Below are 17256 nucleotides of genomic sequence, written 5' to 3'. Positions count from 1 at the left end.
GAGGATAAAAAGGAGAGGAAGAAGAGGAAAGGTGCCTTTGGGCACCCCAAAGAGTGAGAGAGGAGGCTCTGCGAGAGAGATCCCCTCCCCCAGAGAGAAGGATCTAGGAAGAGAGACCCCAGCGCAGGATCAGAGGGATTGCAGAACCCAGACTTCGCCTTATCTTACCTTGAGTCTACCAGAGCAGCGGTGAGTGCAGGGAGAAGCGGGGCCGTGTCGCGGGCTGGAGCTGCAGCCGGCATTCAGGATCAGGGACAACGTTGAGTCAGACGGGCAGTGGGAGGGATTACCCCCACCCAGACCCCTGAAGAGTCCGGGTGACTCCAGGACCCCGAGGGAAAAGGGATACCAAGGGCTGAGCAAGCAAGCCCTGACCGGGGGGAGAGAGACGCGGAGCCTGCATGCTGAAGCCGCACTACAAAAAAAGATAAGCGGCGTGTGTGTAACAAGCCGCTAATTGGTCAATTAGCGGCCGGAATTGAACAAAAGGAAACTTTTTTTTTTTTTTTTTTTACTTTCTTTCAACTACGGGGTAGGGGGGAAGCGGGCTAGGACTCAGGAAAGACAGAGAAGCCTGGAGACTCCCTTCGCTGGGCAGAGGTTGAAGAAGAGACCCTATGGACCTTGATTCTTCAGTGCTGACACAAGCAAGTAGGCACACTACTGCACTTACTGCTACAAGTAAGGGGCCAGAGGTCCTCTGCTGAGAACAGAGAGTGACCCAGCTGGGATTCAGGATTAACCCTTCGGACTGTGATTCAGCTCCTCCCTTAAAGGAGAATTTCCTGTTTAAACTTGCAAACCACTGAATAAAACCTTAAAGGAAAAAAACAAGTTATTCTAGCGTGCTGCTTCCTACGGGTACTTCCTCGGGTAACAATCACTTCCTCCCTATGTTTATTTCTTTAAGATCCAAATTGTGGCAGGCAGGAAACACAAGGATAAAGGGGGTACTCCACAGACACACTAACAGTCTACCATTGTTGTCTTGTTATATTATGCGTAGTTGTGTGTTTGTTAGGTCAATAAACCTTTCTTACCTTTTTACCCCCAACCACTCTCTCAATCCTGAGCCCTCCCGCTGGCTGCTGAGACACCCATGAAGGAAGCCCCTCACGCTGGTGGCCAGCACCTACCCCCTGAGACCATGGGCACCGAGGCCAAGCCAAAGGCAGGTCCAATAGTGGAGCCCCCACCCGATGATCTGGGGGAGACAGGGGCCTTGGGACCAGGAGCCCCCCCAGGCTGGGGCCACATGTGCTCACACCAGTACTGAGACGGGGCAGGACTACAGTGTTGCAGTTGCCCCCGCAGCCACAGCTCTTGCCAGCGAATCCCATCCCATCCTGTTTGGCCAGCTGGGCTTGCAGGGTGTGAGATTTGTGCAGGGGGGTATGGGGGGGCAGGGAGAGGGAAGGAGTTTGGGAGGTAGGTGTAGGGTTTATGGGTGAGTATAGGGTTTGGGGGGGTATGGGGCTTAAGGGGGTGGGGAGAATTGCTCAGGGGAGTGGGTCAACAGCCGTCAGAGTGTTCAGGGCTCACTACTGGCAGAGCCCCCCTTGCAGCAAAGTAGGGTCCTAGCTGCCTGGGACCTGGCACCGCCTATGCCATATGGTGTAGGCCTGGCCCAGTGTGAGCCAGCTGGGGAGCCTACACCTTCAGGGAGGACCAGGCTGCTCTTGCTGTCACCTGGGGTCCCGGAACCATATGCAAGAGCCGTGTGCCAGGCAGGGCCAGGTCTTTTCTCCAAGTATCCCATAACCCATCAGGTCAGGCCAGCTCCATGGAAGCAGGACCCAGCCCAGCCTGATGCACAGCTCTTGCACATGGTGCCAGGACCCCAGGTGACATCAAGGGCAACCTGGTCACACCCAGAGGCGCATGCCCCCTGGCCAGCCCACGCCAGGCCTATGCCATGTGGCCAGGCGACGCCAGGTTTCAGGTGGCCAGGGCGGCACTGCACCACTGGAGGGCTCTGCCAGTAGTGGGCCCTGAGCACCCTGATGGCTGCTGCTGAGGGGGCAGGGGGGACCCATCCCTCCCGAGCAGTCCCTTCCCCCCCACCATGAAACAGTCCCCCCACACCCACTTCCTTACTTGCCAGGGACAGCACCTGGGTCCGACTGACTGCTACAGCCTTGCCCCACTCCTATTTGCCCCAGCTGGCTGAGGCGGTGTGCTGGAGCAGCTAGGGAAGGGGGAGCACATAGAGACGCTCTGGCCAAGCGCCAGAGCATCTTTCTGGAGGACCCAGCCTCTGGTTGGTTCAGGGCAAGCTCCAGGAGCATGCCCTCAGCTTCTTTTTTTTTTTTTTCCAGTGTGTATTTTCTTGATGCTGGGATTTCCTGGTATCAAATTTAGAGTCCACACTGCAAATATGGCACATGTTCACTTGTCTGGACACAGCCAAAGTGTTTTTCATAAAATATTTTATATCATGAAACTGAATATTTAAAAAAATGCTCTTAAAAAAAACCCAAACAAGTAGAATCAATTACAAAAAAAGTAACTTACAGCTTTGTATTTCCTGGCTTGCTCAGAGGAATGTCTCTGTGGTACACTATTATCCTTACTATAGTCCATCTTCAGCAAAACCACAGCAGGACTTTTGGGTTTAGGATCAGCCATCTTCCTATGAGTTTTGGCTGCTTTTCTTTAAAGAAAATGGCAAAAAGAAGATTGGGTTTAGATTCCCTCATTAAATAGGTGCATCCAGTTTCAAAACCAAAATTATAAAGATATTATAAAAATTTAAAATATTTTTCACTAGCATTATTTTCCAGTTTTGTGTCTAGTTTGTTATTTTCAAATATGCACTATGAAGTTAAATGCTACCATTCTGATTTCATAACAATTTATGGCTTTTCTCTCTAGGTGCAATATTTGGCCATAAACTTTATTGCCCTGTTGGCTCATATTGGGGACTAATCAAGTAGCTAATCAAGTATGATGAAGAGAAAATGTTACATTTAACTATTTTGTCCAACAGCCAGGTACAAAAAAGGTGAAAAGGGATTTGTCTTTGGCAATTTCAAATTATGATTAAATGAGCTCAGCACCATTATATCTTCATTTATATTTGATTATCTGTTCTTTTATTGGTATTTATTGGTTGTTCTCTTCATCGCACTTTACAGCTGATCTTGATCACAGGTTTGCTATGCAAATTGGAATTTGTACAGATAATGCATCAATCAGATGATTTATAATTTTTTCAAATTTCAGTGAACCATTTCATTTTTTGCTATTACCTTTAAGTTCATGATCTCCTTATTCTCTGACCTTATTTGTTCATTCTAAAAGATTCAACAGGGGAAAAGTAGTGGGGGATTCTTTTCTTTTTAAAGGCACAGATACTTGAACTGGGCAAATGCAATATTTGGGGGAACGTTTCTTTATGTTCAGAATCTTCCCTCCCAATTAAAGCTTTTCCACTTTCTTTCACTGCCTGGCATCAGCCTGTGCAAGATTTTATATGTTCCAGTCTGAAAGCTATTCTCTCATTCCTTCTTATATACCCATAATGCTCTTCTTCCACGTGAAAAAGATGAGCAGACAAGCCCTTCAGAAACAGATCTTAGACTCAGCAGAAGGGTAGTGCTCATACAGCTGTCTTCTCTCCACCCCACAACCCTAGTGCATCACTGTTACAAGGATGTATGTGGTAGCCATGCAGAAAAAGGTAACGTTTTTGCAATTTCTCACTTGGTCTAATAAAAGGTATCATCTCTGAACCAAGAGTTCTGGATTTTTGCATTTCTTTTTGTCTCAGACCAACACGGCTACCAAATACACTGGAAGGTGCTGAATTTTAGCCGATTTTGGATTATAAATTTCACTACTGAACAACGAGAAAAATTTCTATACCTCCCTGCCTGCTATCTTTTTACCATCTTTTACCTTCCCCAAGCCTGATGAAGGGTGTGTGAGCCTAAAAGCTTGCAGAAAAAGACTTTTTTTTTTTTTTTGCAATTTCTCAGCTGTTCTAATAAAAGGTATCATCTCTGAACCAAGAGTTCTAGATTTTTGCACTTCATAGTTACAAGAGATTTCAACTTTTCCAGTGCTGACCTCTCATGACTATTCCCCAATCCAGGTCTTCTACATCACAGCTTCTATTCTAATATAATAAAAGCCTTAGTCTGTTTGTCAATCTGTCCGGCCGTGATGCTGCAAGCCAAGTGTACACGCACCGATTGGCTGTGAAGGCCCGGTGCATTATGGACAGAGGGGGTGAGCGAGTAAGGGAGCCGCCGCGCTGCCTCTCCTCCTCCCCCCAACAACAGCCTGCAGGGAGAGGGAGGGGAAGAGGAGTTCCAGTGGCAGCGCCTCCTGCTGCACCTCCCTCCCCACTGCTGCCACCGCCACCACCAACAGCTGGCAAAGGGGGAGGCAGCAGTTGGGAGAGAGAGAGGAGCGGGGACACATTGTGTGCTGCTAGGTGTCAGCGGCTGTGCAAGCTCCCTTCCCCACCATACTTGGCAGCTGGCAGAGGCACAGGGTGGAGCGGCAGGGGCTGGGGGAGGCACACAGGGCCGGAGGCAGAGTGTTGGCACTGCAGGGCGCTCAGTGGTGGCACTCTGTCCCCGCCTGTCCCGCCCCCCCCCTTCATGATGGGCAATTTAGTAGTGTTACTTTATCAGTTACAAAGGTACAGTGACATTCTCCAGGTTTCAACAATCAAAAGTTGACCTTTCATTTTCTAAATAAAACTGTTAATCAAGGAACAGTCTGCAGGACATTTATCACTTTAGAATTCTTTACATCCACAAATAAAATCTTTTTCCTTATCTTTTGAGGACAGCAGGGCTTAATGAATTTAACCTTGGCAATCTCCCAGTTAAGTGAGTTTTATAACCATTTTACTGATGGGGAAAATTGAGGATCAAAGAAATTAATCTTGAGCAAGTCACTGCAGACTCAGACTCCTAGTTCTGATATTATCTTCTTCACAAATTTTAACCTTCTAAAGTTACTGATTGACAGGAACCAAAGAATCATCACATCATTACTTTAAGACAAACAATGGCTGTGTTTGTTTTAACAAATAACATGTCTTTTTGTTGTGTAATAGAAGAAACATCGATTGTATTTTCCTTTATGAACAATTAGAAAACATCTTACACTTTTGTGGCTTCCAAAAACAAAGTGATTTGGTGTTTGATATAAGGTTGCCTTAGTATGGTCTTCACGCTGGGTCTTTCCTCAGGCTTTTTGCTAAGCATAGTTCGTATCAGCTCTACTAGTTGTGGGCTATAATCCTTTGGCATTGGTGGCAACTATAAAAAATAATGAAAGGATAACTGTTGTATGATAGTAATAAATGGACTGCTATCCTCTCAATATGGAATCTGATGAATGCTTTAGACATTCAGATCATGCCACCAACATTCAGCAAACAAAAACATGGAATAGATTTGTCTAGAGGAGCAAGTATTGCACTATTTAATCACTATGGAACAGATTTGGCTAGGTTCTAAGCACAGGGAGTAGTCCTACCAAGATCAATGACACTGCTTGCATGCTTATAGATGATAGCTTAAGTATCTTCCTTAATGGAACCAAGAACACCTAAAGATTTTGCACAAGATTCCTCATAAATTTTTCTTAGAAGCCATGAACAAAACATTAATATTGCATATACATATGAAGAAAGTTCTATGTTAATATGTATTCATCACATTTCAAGAAAGATATTCAAAGCTGTTCAACTATGCTTTCTAAGATTTGCCAACTAGAATTTTGTCACAGGGGCCTTCATTTCCCCCTCTCTGCCCCCAAACACACAATTTGTCATGGTTGAAGCTCAAGATTTACCATATTTACCCAAATCCAAGATTGCTTCAAAGTTAAGATAATCTCCTAAATAATTAGATTCTATACATGGACAATATATTTAGATTATATACATGGATCACAGGGAAGATCAATTTAAGATGACCCCCAACAATATATAATTGTCCATGTATAGAATCTAATTGTTGGGGGTCATCTTAAATTGATCTTCTCATTGCTGTGGCAAAGAAAGCAGCGGTAGGGTTGAGGAGCCAAATCCCTGCCACTTGCCCTCCCTGACTGCCACTTGCCCTCCCTGCCTGCCACTTGCCCCCCTGTGCTTGTGCCCTACCCCTTGCCTCCCCACCTCTAATTTCCTCCAATCTGTAGGAATTGAAATGACCCATTTCCTACGAAGGTGAAAATAAAGAAACTCTGATGATACCCTCAAACTAAAATATGTTTTCTGTATCTACCACTTCATCAGTAGAAAAGTGTACTACATACGATATTAAAATGAACATGACAACATTTGGTTTTTGTTTACACCTCATGATCCAAAAAGGAGATGAAATTCATTTTTGACTAAAATTAATTCTCTCAAATTCCAGATATAACAATAGACTACAAGTTTTGAATCTATAGTTCTACAATTAAGAATGTAATCATAGTATTTTTTCCAAAATATTTTCACCAAACAGCTTAAGATCAACTTTTACCTTTCCTTCAATAATTTGATAAACAAGAGAGTTCATGTCTTTAGCATTGAAGGCATGTTTCAGTGTGGCCATTTCATAAACACAACATCCTAAAGCCCAAACATCAGACTGTGAAAGGAAAACCAGAAAAATAAGTGTAAGAATATTATATGGAATATGGAAAGTTTATTTTAATATCCTCTTCATGAGCATATGCTGACATCATGCTGAGATGACAGTTGCCATAATTAAGAATGCAGCAAAATCCATTATGACAGCTTTTGGCCCCAAATCCCATAACTTTGCTTGTCTCAACTGGTTCATCCTGAATATATGCTACATTTTCTCTAAAAGCTAAGGAGAAATTTTCTACAAAGTCTAAAAGCAAGTTGGTATGATTCTGAGCTGCCAATCATTTAAAAGAGAATTATCCTGACCATGTGGTGGCACAATAAGCAGTGCTACTACGCAGAGACACCTGCCTCACTATGCCAGGCCCAAAACTTTGCTTTGAAGGTCTCCCTTGGGGAGCTTATAGCTGGTTGTCTCGCTACATGGAGAACCCCTGCAAGCCTAGGGGTAATGCTGCCACCACTGATCTCTGGCTAGGCTCTGTGCAGCCTGGGGCACACAGACCCTGAGAACCTAGGGGGTGTTTTGCCCACAGTAATATTTATGGGCTGCTTTGGGCTGAAAGAAGCAACCCCAAGATAGCATCAGGAAGAACTGAGGGAAAATAAAAAGACAAATTTTGCTGGGTAGGCAGGGGTGGAAGGCCTCTCCTCTTCTCAGTGTCCAACAATGTAGGATGTAACCCGATACCTTTATTGAGCAGGGGGTGGGGGGCAGGGGGAATTGGACAGGGAAGTCAGAATACACTTTGAGCAAACAAAAGCAACTTGAGTCTTTACAGAGACTGGATACAGTGACCCTTTTAAGATACAACTTGCCTATACATAACACCTAACTCCTGGCAGGTTTCCAGGTTTCTACTTACAGAAATCACTAGGCCACTGCTTGGGGTATGCACTTGTAGCTTCCAGGTGCCCACCGGAAGAAAGAGAAAACTCCTCTCACTCCCCCTAGGAATTGTATCTAGCCAGGTTACCTGATTGACTAGCCTGATCCAAGAGGAACAGGAAGGGAGAGGGGTTACCTAGGCTGACCCAAGGGAAGGTCAGAGTGAGGGGGAGGGGATTTCTTCACAGACCCATCCCTGAAATTTGATTTCTATTAACTTTCAGATTTTCTGCAACTCTCTCTCAAGCTTTCCATACAATTAAATCTCACTGAAAACAAACACAACTATCACTGAATAAAATGGACTGCAATTAAGCAAAGTTATTATCATGCTGTAAGTCTCAATCCTGCACAGGTCATTCTGCCAGGTGGAGCTCTATAAACTTCAAAGTAGCTTTGTAACAATAGAGTCCATCCACACAAATTATGATTCAGAATCTGAGTTTCTGCATGTACATATATTCTAGTCTGGTGATCACCTGCAGCTTGGAGAAAGCTGGCTCTTTCTTTATTTCAGTATACTAACTGAAGACTTTTTATTAGCTCAAGCTCACAATAGAGCCTTATGTTGATGGTACACTTGGTTCTGCAGCTGAAACTGAATTATTCTACAAGGGCAATTCCTTTTTTTTTGCTATCCAGTAATTTATTTCACACTTAGAAGAAGGACTTCAAAAACAATAAGAATACCAAACCACTGACCATTCTTTACTTATTTGTTCCAGTAACTGTAAACACTTAACTTCAGTTTTTAAAAAAAAACTGTAATATCTCTTATTACTTATATTTTAGCAATTGTAGTGATAAGAATGTAACCAACAACAAATTTAAGTTTGTTTTATACTGCAGTAGCCTAATACAGACTTAAGAAATTGTTTTTCCTTTTTACTTGCCAGTCTATTGATAAATCCTGGCCATAACAGCAACGCATGCACTGTAGAATAGTTTGTTTCTTACATTATCTTATTTTTTTTCAAAGTATTATTTTTCCTGTAGATAATACTAAAAAAACCCCAGCAGCAGCAAAATACATCAGCTTTCTCCTCAAAAACACCTCTTCCTAAAACACAAGACATCATACAGTTCTGACAAAGAGGTAAACACAATAACTCATCTATTTTTTTCTAGTTAGTTTTGAAAGGTTACATGAAGTCAACTAACATACTACCGATAACATACTCTACCTTGTAGTTGTAAGGTTTGCTAGAGAACAGTTCAGGACTCATATAGTAAGGTGTGCCAATAAGAGTACTGGCCATATCGTACTGATTTTCTAACACTCTGGCTATTCCCAGATCTCCCACTTTGATTATATTTGTTCGTGTCAGGAAAACATTTTGCGTTTTGAGATCTCGGTGTAGAATGTGTTTTTCATGTAAATACTGAAAAATAAAATATTTACAGCCAAGTTGCAAGTTAACCAACAATCAATTTGTTCTTTTCCACTGAAATAAAACCATGCAAGGCAGACAAAAGCATACAAATACAACAAACAACGTATTACTAAACAAGACATGAATTACAGCCCCCATTAGTAAGTTAGTACAGATAATATAAGCCTATACATATTATTTATTTTTGCTTTCATATGATCTGCCCATTTGAGGTTTTATGCTCTAAGTACCCAACAGAAACAAGAAATACAAAATGAAAGCTCAACCTGTTATTTACTTTCCACTACAATTCATTTAAATCCAATCCTGCAGTCCTACCTCAATCTACATTCCTTTTTGCTGATGATGTAAGGTTGGTAGAAATTCCCCACTCTGCCCCCCAAGTAGAATCTATGGAATCAGGCTTACAATAAGCAAAATCAGCTCCTAGTACAGATTTCTGTATAACAGGGCATTTTGGTTACATTAATGCTTTTCACTCCAATTTCTTATATTTCATATTTAAATTAAACCTTTATTATACTAATATTTGTATAATTTAATTCCTTTCATGTTCTTAAAATATAAGATGAAAATAGTTTTCAGGAGAAATAATGGGTTAAGGGTCAGAAAATTTCACTTTAAAAATAAATTTAAATATAGAAGCAATAAATGCTTCTGAAAGCAGACAGCTTTTTAGTACCAACATTTTTGGTTTACGTTAAATTAAGTTTCAAGATGGAAGGAGATTCTATAATTCAGCAGCAAGCCCTTGGAAACAGAGGATTATAAATATTAGAAATTAGAACTCTTTAACTAGACAATGGCTTGCTTATGTGACTAATTTAGAACTCTGTTTATTAGTATAGGCTATCATAACAATTATAACAATTAATTGTACTCCACAATGTCATTTCAAAGGCAGTGCAAAGTAAATCAGTGAGCTATGACTCCAGCTGTAATTTATCAATAGTATAAGGATTGTCATGCTAAAGAGATGCAAGTACAGTATACAGACTAAAGCAGTGGCGGCAGGCATGTCACAAGTTATGCCCCACCCTTTTCCTAAGTCTGATCCCTGCCCCCCCAGATGTCTACCTGATAGAGTTAGCCCCAGAGCCCCAGAATGGAGGCAAAGGGTCTTAAGTGTATGGCCACATGGAATAGACTGGATGAAGGACAATGATGTGGAGAGGTACCAGGACCAAGAGCCAGGTTAACCCTTTCCAGGTCTCAGCTGCCACAATTTTATATAGCAAGTAAGGATCCAAAGCCCTGAATTTGGAAGTGACTGCAGGGCCAGAAAAGGGTCAACTTGTCTGTGACACCCCCTCCCTCCCCAAACACACACTTCCTCTCAGCAGCATCCTCCCCCTGCTCTGCTCCTCAGAGTGCTCCTGTACCTCCTTTCATGACACAGAGCAGCTTCCAATGCCACCTACGGCATGCATGCATGCTACAGGTTGACCACCTCGGGCTAAAGCAGCTACTTTTCATAGATTTCATAGATATAAGGGCTGGAGCAATGCTTCATGAGTTTGATAATAACTATAATTGGTCAACATTTCTAATAGACTGTTGTATCTAGATGCCAACACTAGCAAAACCACAACTTGAAATTATATAGATAAAATTGAAATTTTGAAGGTTTTGTAGAAAGACAGACCAGTATTTTAAAATTAAGAGGTTTAATTACCTGCAGTGCCATGGCAATCTGGACAAACCACTCTACCACCCGAGTCTCTGGTAAAAGTTTGCCCTTCTGTTCTTTAAGTTTACGATAGAGGTCTCCTCCTTCACAGAAGCCCATAACAATATATAATAAACCATCTTCCCCTTCCCAGGACTCCCGGTAGGTGACTATGTTGGGGTGCCTCAAGAGAGACAAGAGCTGGGCCTCTTGTTCTGCTGCTTTCCTCTCTCGCTTGGAGGCATTTTTAAGGTTTAGCTTTTTGATGACATACTGTAGAGAAAAATAAGAGATGAAAATCCAACCTATTAGATAAAACTACTGCCAAATTCTAAAAATCTAAAAAAAACCAAATACATAAACAGATCATTATATATGGAAATTACAATTTATATACAACTGTTCATTATTATATCAAATACGACTAAATCCTATTAGTCTACTTCATAATAAGTGTTTATATAATTTTAAGGTTTATTATCACAGGGCACTAAGGTGCCTACTCCTCTTAGAGCAGAGATTGCCCGGGGAGAGAGAGCACAAAGAGCCAGATAAGAACCCAGGTGCAGGTTGCCGTGACAACCAGTTAATGCTGGAATTGGCCGCAGCTGCACCTGGTCAGTTGGCCGGAGGACGCAGGGCCCTAGGCCCACATAAACCCCAGGCCTTGGACCAGGCAGTTGGTTTCCTATCAGTAGCTGAAGGGGAAGGAGTGTCCAGAGATGTGATAGCTGGCAGATATGCTACCCTTTGAACAAAAGGGATACCAGGAGCCCATAAGGTATCTTTGTGTACTAGGCAATGAGCCTCAGAGAGGGAGTTTTACTCTTTTAAAGAGGTAGAGCATGATGTGAATTCTGTGTTATGTTACAGCCCAGGGACTCAGGGTGGTTGGCTGTTGTTTGTGTGCTGTCTGATAACACTGGGGGTTTGGGTGAGGCTATTTGGGGAAGGAGGAGGCCTCACTGGGGGGGCCCACTGCAGTGTGGGGAGCCCAGTGCTGAGGAGTGTAGAGACTAGGTAATGGAGAGCTCAGTGCTGACAAGGGGCTGAATTATAATGAGGCCTAGGCAGGACAATGCCAGTATCATCTGTGAGGCTTGGGGTGTGGTAGAGGGATGGTTGGAGCCATGCATATGACCCATAAGGCTGAGAGACTTGGGAACTGTCCACAGTGAAACAATGTCAAGGGGTCTAGAGACAAAAGGGTTATTAGGATCTAGCCAGACTGTGCCCAAACCTAATGCTCAAGGGCAGCCCCCCTATATTCATCATACCAACAAGACATGGTGGGTGAGAATGAGGGTGCTTGTAGGGCAAGACTGACATGGTTAAGGACTGCCACCCCTAGGCACCCTACCCTGCTACATTTCATAACTGATTAAAACATTAAAATATTTAGATTGTGCTGTTTCCCTTTTTTTAAAACAACTGGCCATTGGTTACCCATGCTCAAGTCTTAACACTGAAATACTTTTGCATAGTTCAGAAAGTCATTCTTCTCAAAAAGGTGACTTAACTTCTACTTGCTTCCAATAAATGGAATTGTAAATGCACAACAAAGACTATGTAAATAAGCTTATTCTAGTATAGGAAGTTAAAGTCCAGAAGTGGCTAATCTCATTCTGTTTGGGGGGGGAAAAAAATCTTGAATTTTTTTACAAAAGCCACATGCTTCAATAAACTCCAGAAAACAGCATTTTACTACAAGATGGCTAGAAGGCTGATCAGATGTGGTTTTAACCACCTTCTGCTGTTATGTACAACTCAGAGTTCCAAACATTTTTAAAAAAAAAACAACAAAAAACTTCTAGCACTGAAGAAATTATGAACTCATAACTGCACAAAATCCTCACTAAACCTTATCAGGTTAGACTTTCCTTTCCAAAACAAAGTATGGACATGGTAAAGAGTTCTGCAGTCAAGCAGGCTAATGACCGTTAAGTGCAAAAGGCAAATCTATTAAAAGATGGCAAAGCTTCTGATACCAACAGGTTAGGAAGAAAAAGAATACTACCAAGAACAAAAAGGGAGAATGGAGAGAGAAAAAAAAATGTTTTTTTTTTAATCTTTAAAATCTGGAAAAAAGAATAAATTAGATGATTCGATCAATGAAAAACTTATTCTATACCAGTCATAAAGAAATACTGACACTTACAACATGAGCTTAAAGATGACAAGAAGAGGTTCTAAAAGTTATGGTGGCCAGAAAAGAAAAGAAAAGTAAGCTGTAGGTCCAAATGTTAACTAGCCAGTGGGAACTCTTGCAAGAAAATGTAAAGGCAGGAAGTGGCTGTTGAGTAATTGTCTCAGTATTCACAAAAAAATTAAGCTGTAGCCAGATACTTGATAAGAATTATCTGGATAAAGAAGGAGGCATGCTGAGGGATGAGGTAACAAAAGAGATGGTCAGAGAGCTTTTGATGGGTCTGAATGAAGTCAAATCATCAAAGCCTAATGATTTTCACCCTACGGTAGGGTTAGCATACTTCAAGTTTCAAAAATAGAGGATGCCTGGCCCTCTATTGGGGGGCGGGGTATATGACTGAGGAGGGGGGAGTGATATGCCCATGCCCTGCCCCTGCCCCTGCCCTGCACTCCCAACCCACAGTACTCCACCCCCCAGAACATGCTGGTGCCCCTCACTACCAGGTTAAGTACAGACAGTCAAAATGCCTGAGGCTGAATTGATTCAGTCTTTGCAGGTCAGTTTAAGCTGCAAAGATGGAACCAATAAGCAAATCAACAGACATTCACTTTTGCTTCAGGAAATGCATCCACATGTCTGCAGTGGCTCAAGCCAGAAGCTAGGGGTGCTAAAGCACACCTCTCTGATGCATGGCCAGCATAGCCTGTGTATGCTTCCTTTTCCTGCTGCCTCTGAGGTCTCTGGGATTTGCAGTCCACAGTTGCAGCCAGCACTAAGCAAGCAGGGCAGGGCAGCTCCATATTCAGGGGAAGGGAAATTTAACTTGCTTCCCAGCCTCAGAACCCAGCAGAAGTTTGCCTGGTGGGGGGTACTGTGAGCCACTCTCCCTAGCTTCAGCAGTGAAGCAGAAGGGCAGGGCCAGTCCTGCTCTCTGGAGCAGACAGCACAGCCCAGCACACAGTGGCAAAACGCTGGGATGCTGGGGGCTGTGATTTAACCTGAATCAGGAAGGGATCTGGGACAGAAGTTTTATAACCTTGTTTGACCTAAATCACTTAAGTCTGACACTACATTCAACTACGTTTATCTTAAACCAGTTTTACCCATTTTGAAACTGGTGTATGCACACTGAACTTCTATTCTGTTACAGGTTTAAACCAGTTTATGTGTAACTTCTGTCCCTAGCCCCAACCCACAGCCCCACCACCGTCCCTGCTGATACCCCTCACTCCTGCCCCACAGTCCTGACCCAGTCTCCCATTCCCCTGGTGCCCCTCACTCCTAAGCCACAGCCCCACCCCTCCCCAATCCTGCTGGCATCCCTCATTCCTAACCCACAGACCCCAGTCCTGACCAGCCCTGTTGCACAAGCAACTCCCTGCTGCTCCCAAAGAATCCCCCCAGCCCCCACTGGAGAGGCAGATGCATCCCCCATCTCCCTGCCCTGTTGGTGTCCCAGCCCCAGCTGGCACACACATACCCTCATCCCCAGAGTCCCCAGCCCTAGCTGTCCAATCCCTGCCCACACAGACTTGCCTTACTGCAGCTGTCAGGGCCATGCACAGAGTACATGATGTCCCTAAATCCAATCACCCTGCCCTGTTCCCTCCAGCCCCAGGCAGCTTCTTGCTGGGGCAAGCCGGGAAGTGCCAGGAAAGCAGAAGCAGAGCAAACCCCAAGACACTTCTTAATATTAAAAAAAAAAAAAAAAACCAACCTCCTACCCAGACACAGATGGGAGCACCCAAAAAGAGGACTTATCTGGGAAAACCTGGACATATGGTAACCCTAATTCAGGATAAAGAAGGAACTGGCAGAGGAAGTCTCGGATCCCTTGGCAATGATCTTCATGAAGTCATCAGAGACAGGTTAGGTACCACAGGACTGGGAAAGGGCCAACATAGCGCCCCTCTTTAAAAAAAGGCAAAAAGGAGGACCCACGAAACTACAGACTGACTAGCCTTATCCTCAATACCCAGGATGTTATTGAAACACATCCTAAGGAAGGCATTTGCAAGCATCTGGAGGAGAAAAAGATGATCACAAGCAACCCAGCCCGGATTTACAAAGAACAATTCATGTCAAACAAATATCATCTCCTTCTCTGACAAGCTAACTACTTGAGTGAGTGAAGGGAATGCTGTGGATATAATGTATCTGGACTTTAGCAAGATTTTTTTATAAGGTCTTGCATGACCTTCTCATAAACAATTGAAGAAATGTAGATTACACAAAACTACTATGACATGGACAGACAACAGGCTGAATAGCTGCAAGCAAGGGGTAATTATTAACAAATCCATGTCAAAATGGCAGGAGGTTTTGAGAGGAGTTCCACAGGGGTCTGCCCAGAGCCCAGTGCTGTTCAATGTGTTTGTTCATGATTTGGATTCTGACATAGAAAGCTTTTTGAGGAAGTCTTCAAGTGACACAAAACTAGGAAGGACTGCAAGAATGGTGGAGGACAGGAGTGCAATTCAGAAGGAACCTGACAGATTGAAAAGCTGGGCTGAAGCTAACAAGATGAAGTTTTTGCAGACAAATTCAAGGTGATTATTCAGGAAGAATAATCAAAAACACAAATATAAAATGGGTTATACCTGGCTGAATGGCAGCATTACGGAGAAAGATCTGGGAGTCTTGTTAGATCACAGACTCAATATGAGTTTGCAATATGATACAGTTGCACAAAAGGTGAATGTAGTTTTGGGATGCATTAATGGAAGCATTAAGTGCAAGACCCAAGAGATGATATTGCCTTTGTACTTGGCACTGGTTAGGTCTCACCTAGAGTAATTGGTGAAGTTTTGGGCTCCCCATTTTAAAAAGGACATGGAGAAGTTAGACAAAGCAGAGAGGCAGGGATGGAGTTGATAAAAGGCTTAGAAAGCAACTCCTACAAAAAGAGGCTGAAAGAGCTCAGCATGTTCAGCTTGCAAAGGCACTTAAGAGGGGACATGATGGCAGTCTTCAAATACTTGAGGGGCTGCCATAAAGAAGAGGGAAAGCACCTTTTCTCTCTCACTGCAGAGAGGAGGATATGAACCAATGTCTTGAAGTTGCACCAAAGTAGATTTAGGTAGGCTAACAGTGAAGAAGTTTCCCTGATAAAAGAGTGAAGCTGTGGAACAGACTGCCTCAGGAAGTTGATGACTCATCATCACTCGATGAAGTGTGTTCAAGAAGAGGTTGAGTCACTGGTTATGGAAGATATAGGCATTAAGCGTGCACCGATATATTGGCTGGCTATCGAATCGGTACCACTAAAAGAAGAAATGATGTCACCGACTATCGGGTTTTCTTGGTGGTTGTAGCAAATAATTATGGCCACATGTCCAGAGCACCCTGGTGAGCATAGTCCAGCCCCTGCGCCAAATTGTCAGCCCAAGCCTGTAGCGGACTACAGGTCCCAGCAAGCAGCGGGAAGGGGAGTGGGTGCCGGGGAGTGGTCAGAGGGCACTACGCTCCACAACAAAGGGACTATTACTGGATCCTGCTACTACTATGGCAATGCTCATGCTCACTCAGCAGGGGCCTGAGTGCTGGGGCTGTGGCAAAAATGTTGGGCTGCGGGTGGGTGGGGTAAGATGCTGCACAAGGGATATGCTGTGCAAGGGATATTCTGCTCTGCCAGGCACCAGCAGTCTTTGCAGAAATGGCTTCTCCCTGTCAGCTGTAGGAGCTTGGTTGTGTGGGGCCTGCCAGTACTGAGACAGCAGCATGCTCTGGGGCTCCAAACATGCCCAACACTGCTGTCCACGCAAGGTCCACCCTGCCCAAGATGGCTGCATGGGTAGTAGGGCTGTGGATAGGAGCCATGGGTGAGGGGGCAACATGCATGATAAGGCGGTTGCTGCCTTCCTCATGGAGGGCTAGAGCAGACGGGAGGCACACGTGTTACAAATGCAAAACAAACAAGAAAAAGGGTTGTTTATGTCAGTAACTTAAACTACGTTGCACTATTACTAAATATTGGCTATCAGATCGACATTGGCTGATATGGTTGGCTAATCATTACCTATTGGTATCAGCCAAGAAAATCTTTATCGGTGCAACCCTAGTGATTGTGCCTGTGTTCTATTATGAGTATCCCCCATGTTTTTGGGCTTTGCTGGTTGTCCCCTCCCTACCTTTCTGCCACATGTCAGGGTGTTTCTAAGCCTTCCTCAGTCATTGGCTGTTGGCTGCAACCAAGGATGGGGATTTTGACTGGGATGTGCCAATGCTCCTGATGGGACTGAAGCTGGAGGTTCCTGGCTAAGGCATCTTGCCCTTCCACCCAGGGTCAGATCAATCACCATATTTGGGGTCGGGAAGAAAATATACACCATGGTCAGACTGGTTTGCAGGGGGCTTTGCCTTCCTTTGTAGCAGGGGGCATAGCCCCCTGCAAGCGATCCCGAGGCTCATATTAACAACTTTTTATAGAATCAGGACATCGGCTGTTGTGGTTCCCCTGCTTTACCTGGGCCAAGTTAGGGTGTTAGGTCTTGTTAACAGTATCTTTACAAAAAGCTTAGTTTATATTTCTATAGGATGGCTTGGATAGGG

At 43.8% G+C, this 17256-nt stretch overlaps 1 protein-coding gene across 1 annotated transcript in view; it reads right to left on the bottom strand.

Annotated features, from left to right (window-relative positions):
- NEK4 (NIMA related kinase 4) overlaps window positions 1-17256 on the bottom strand; it is a 64766-nt gene that overhangs the window by 45607 nt on the left and 1903 nt on the right. The window contains exons 2-6 of the mRNA XM_019505213.1: window positions 10563-10829; window positions 8678-8875; window positions 6495-6602; window positions 5125-5279; window positions 2515-2653 (exon numbers count right to left, since the gene is read on the bottom strand). Coding sequence (XP_019360758.1) covers window positions 2515-2653; window positions 5125-5279; window positions 6495-6602; window positions 8678-8875; window positions 10563-10829 — 867 coding nt within the window. The remainder of the gene's footprint in view (window positions 1-2514; window positions 2654-5124; window positions 5280-6494; window positions 6603-8677; window positions 8876-10562; window positions 10830-17256) is intronic.

Source organism: Gavialis gangeticus, unplaced genomic scaffold, assembly GCF_001723915.1.
Source record: "Gavialis gangeticus isolate Ggan-Ray unplaced genomic scaffold, GavGan_comp1, whole genome shotgun sequence".
NCBI classification, from domain to species: Eukaryota; Metazoa; Chordata; order Crocodylia; family Gavialidae; genus Gavialis; species Gavialis gangeticus.
This window is presented reverse-complemented; position numbering and strand designations above follow the sequence as displayed.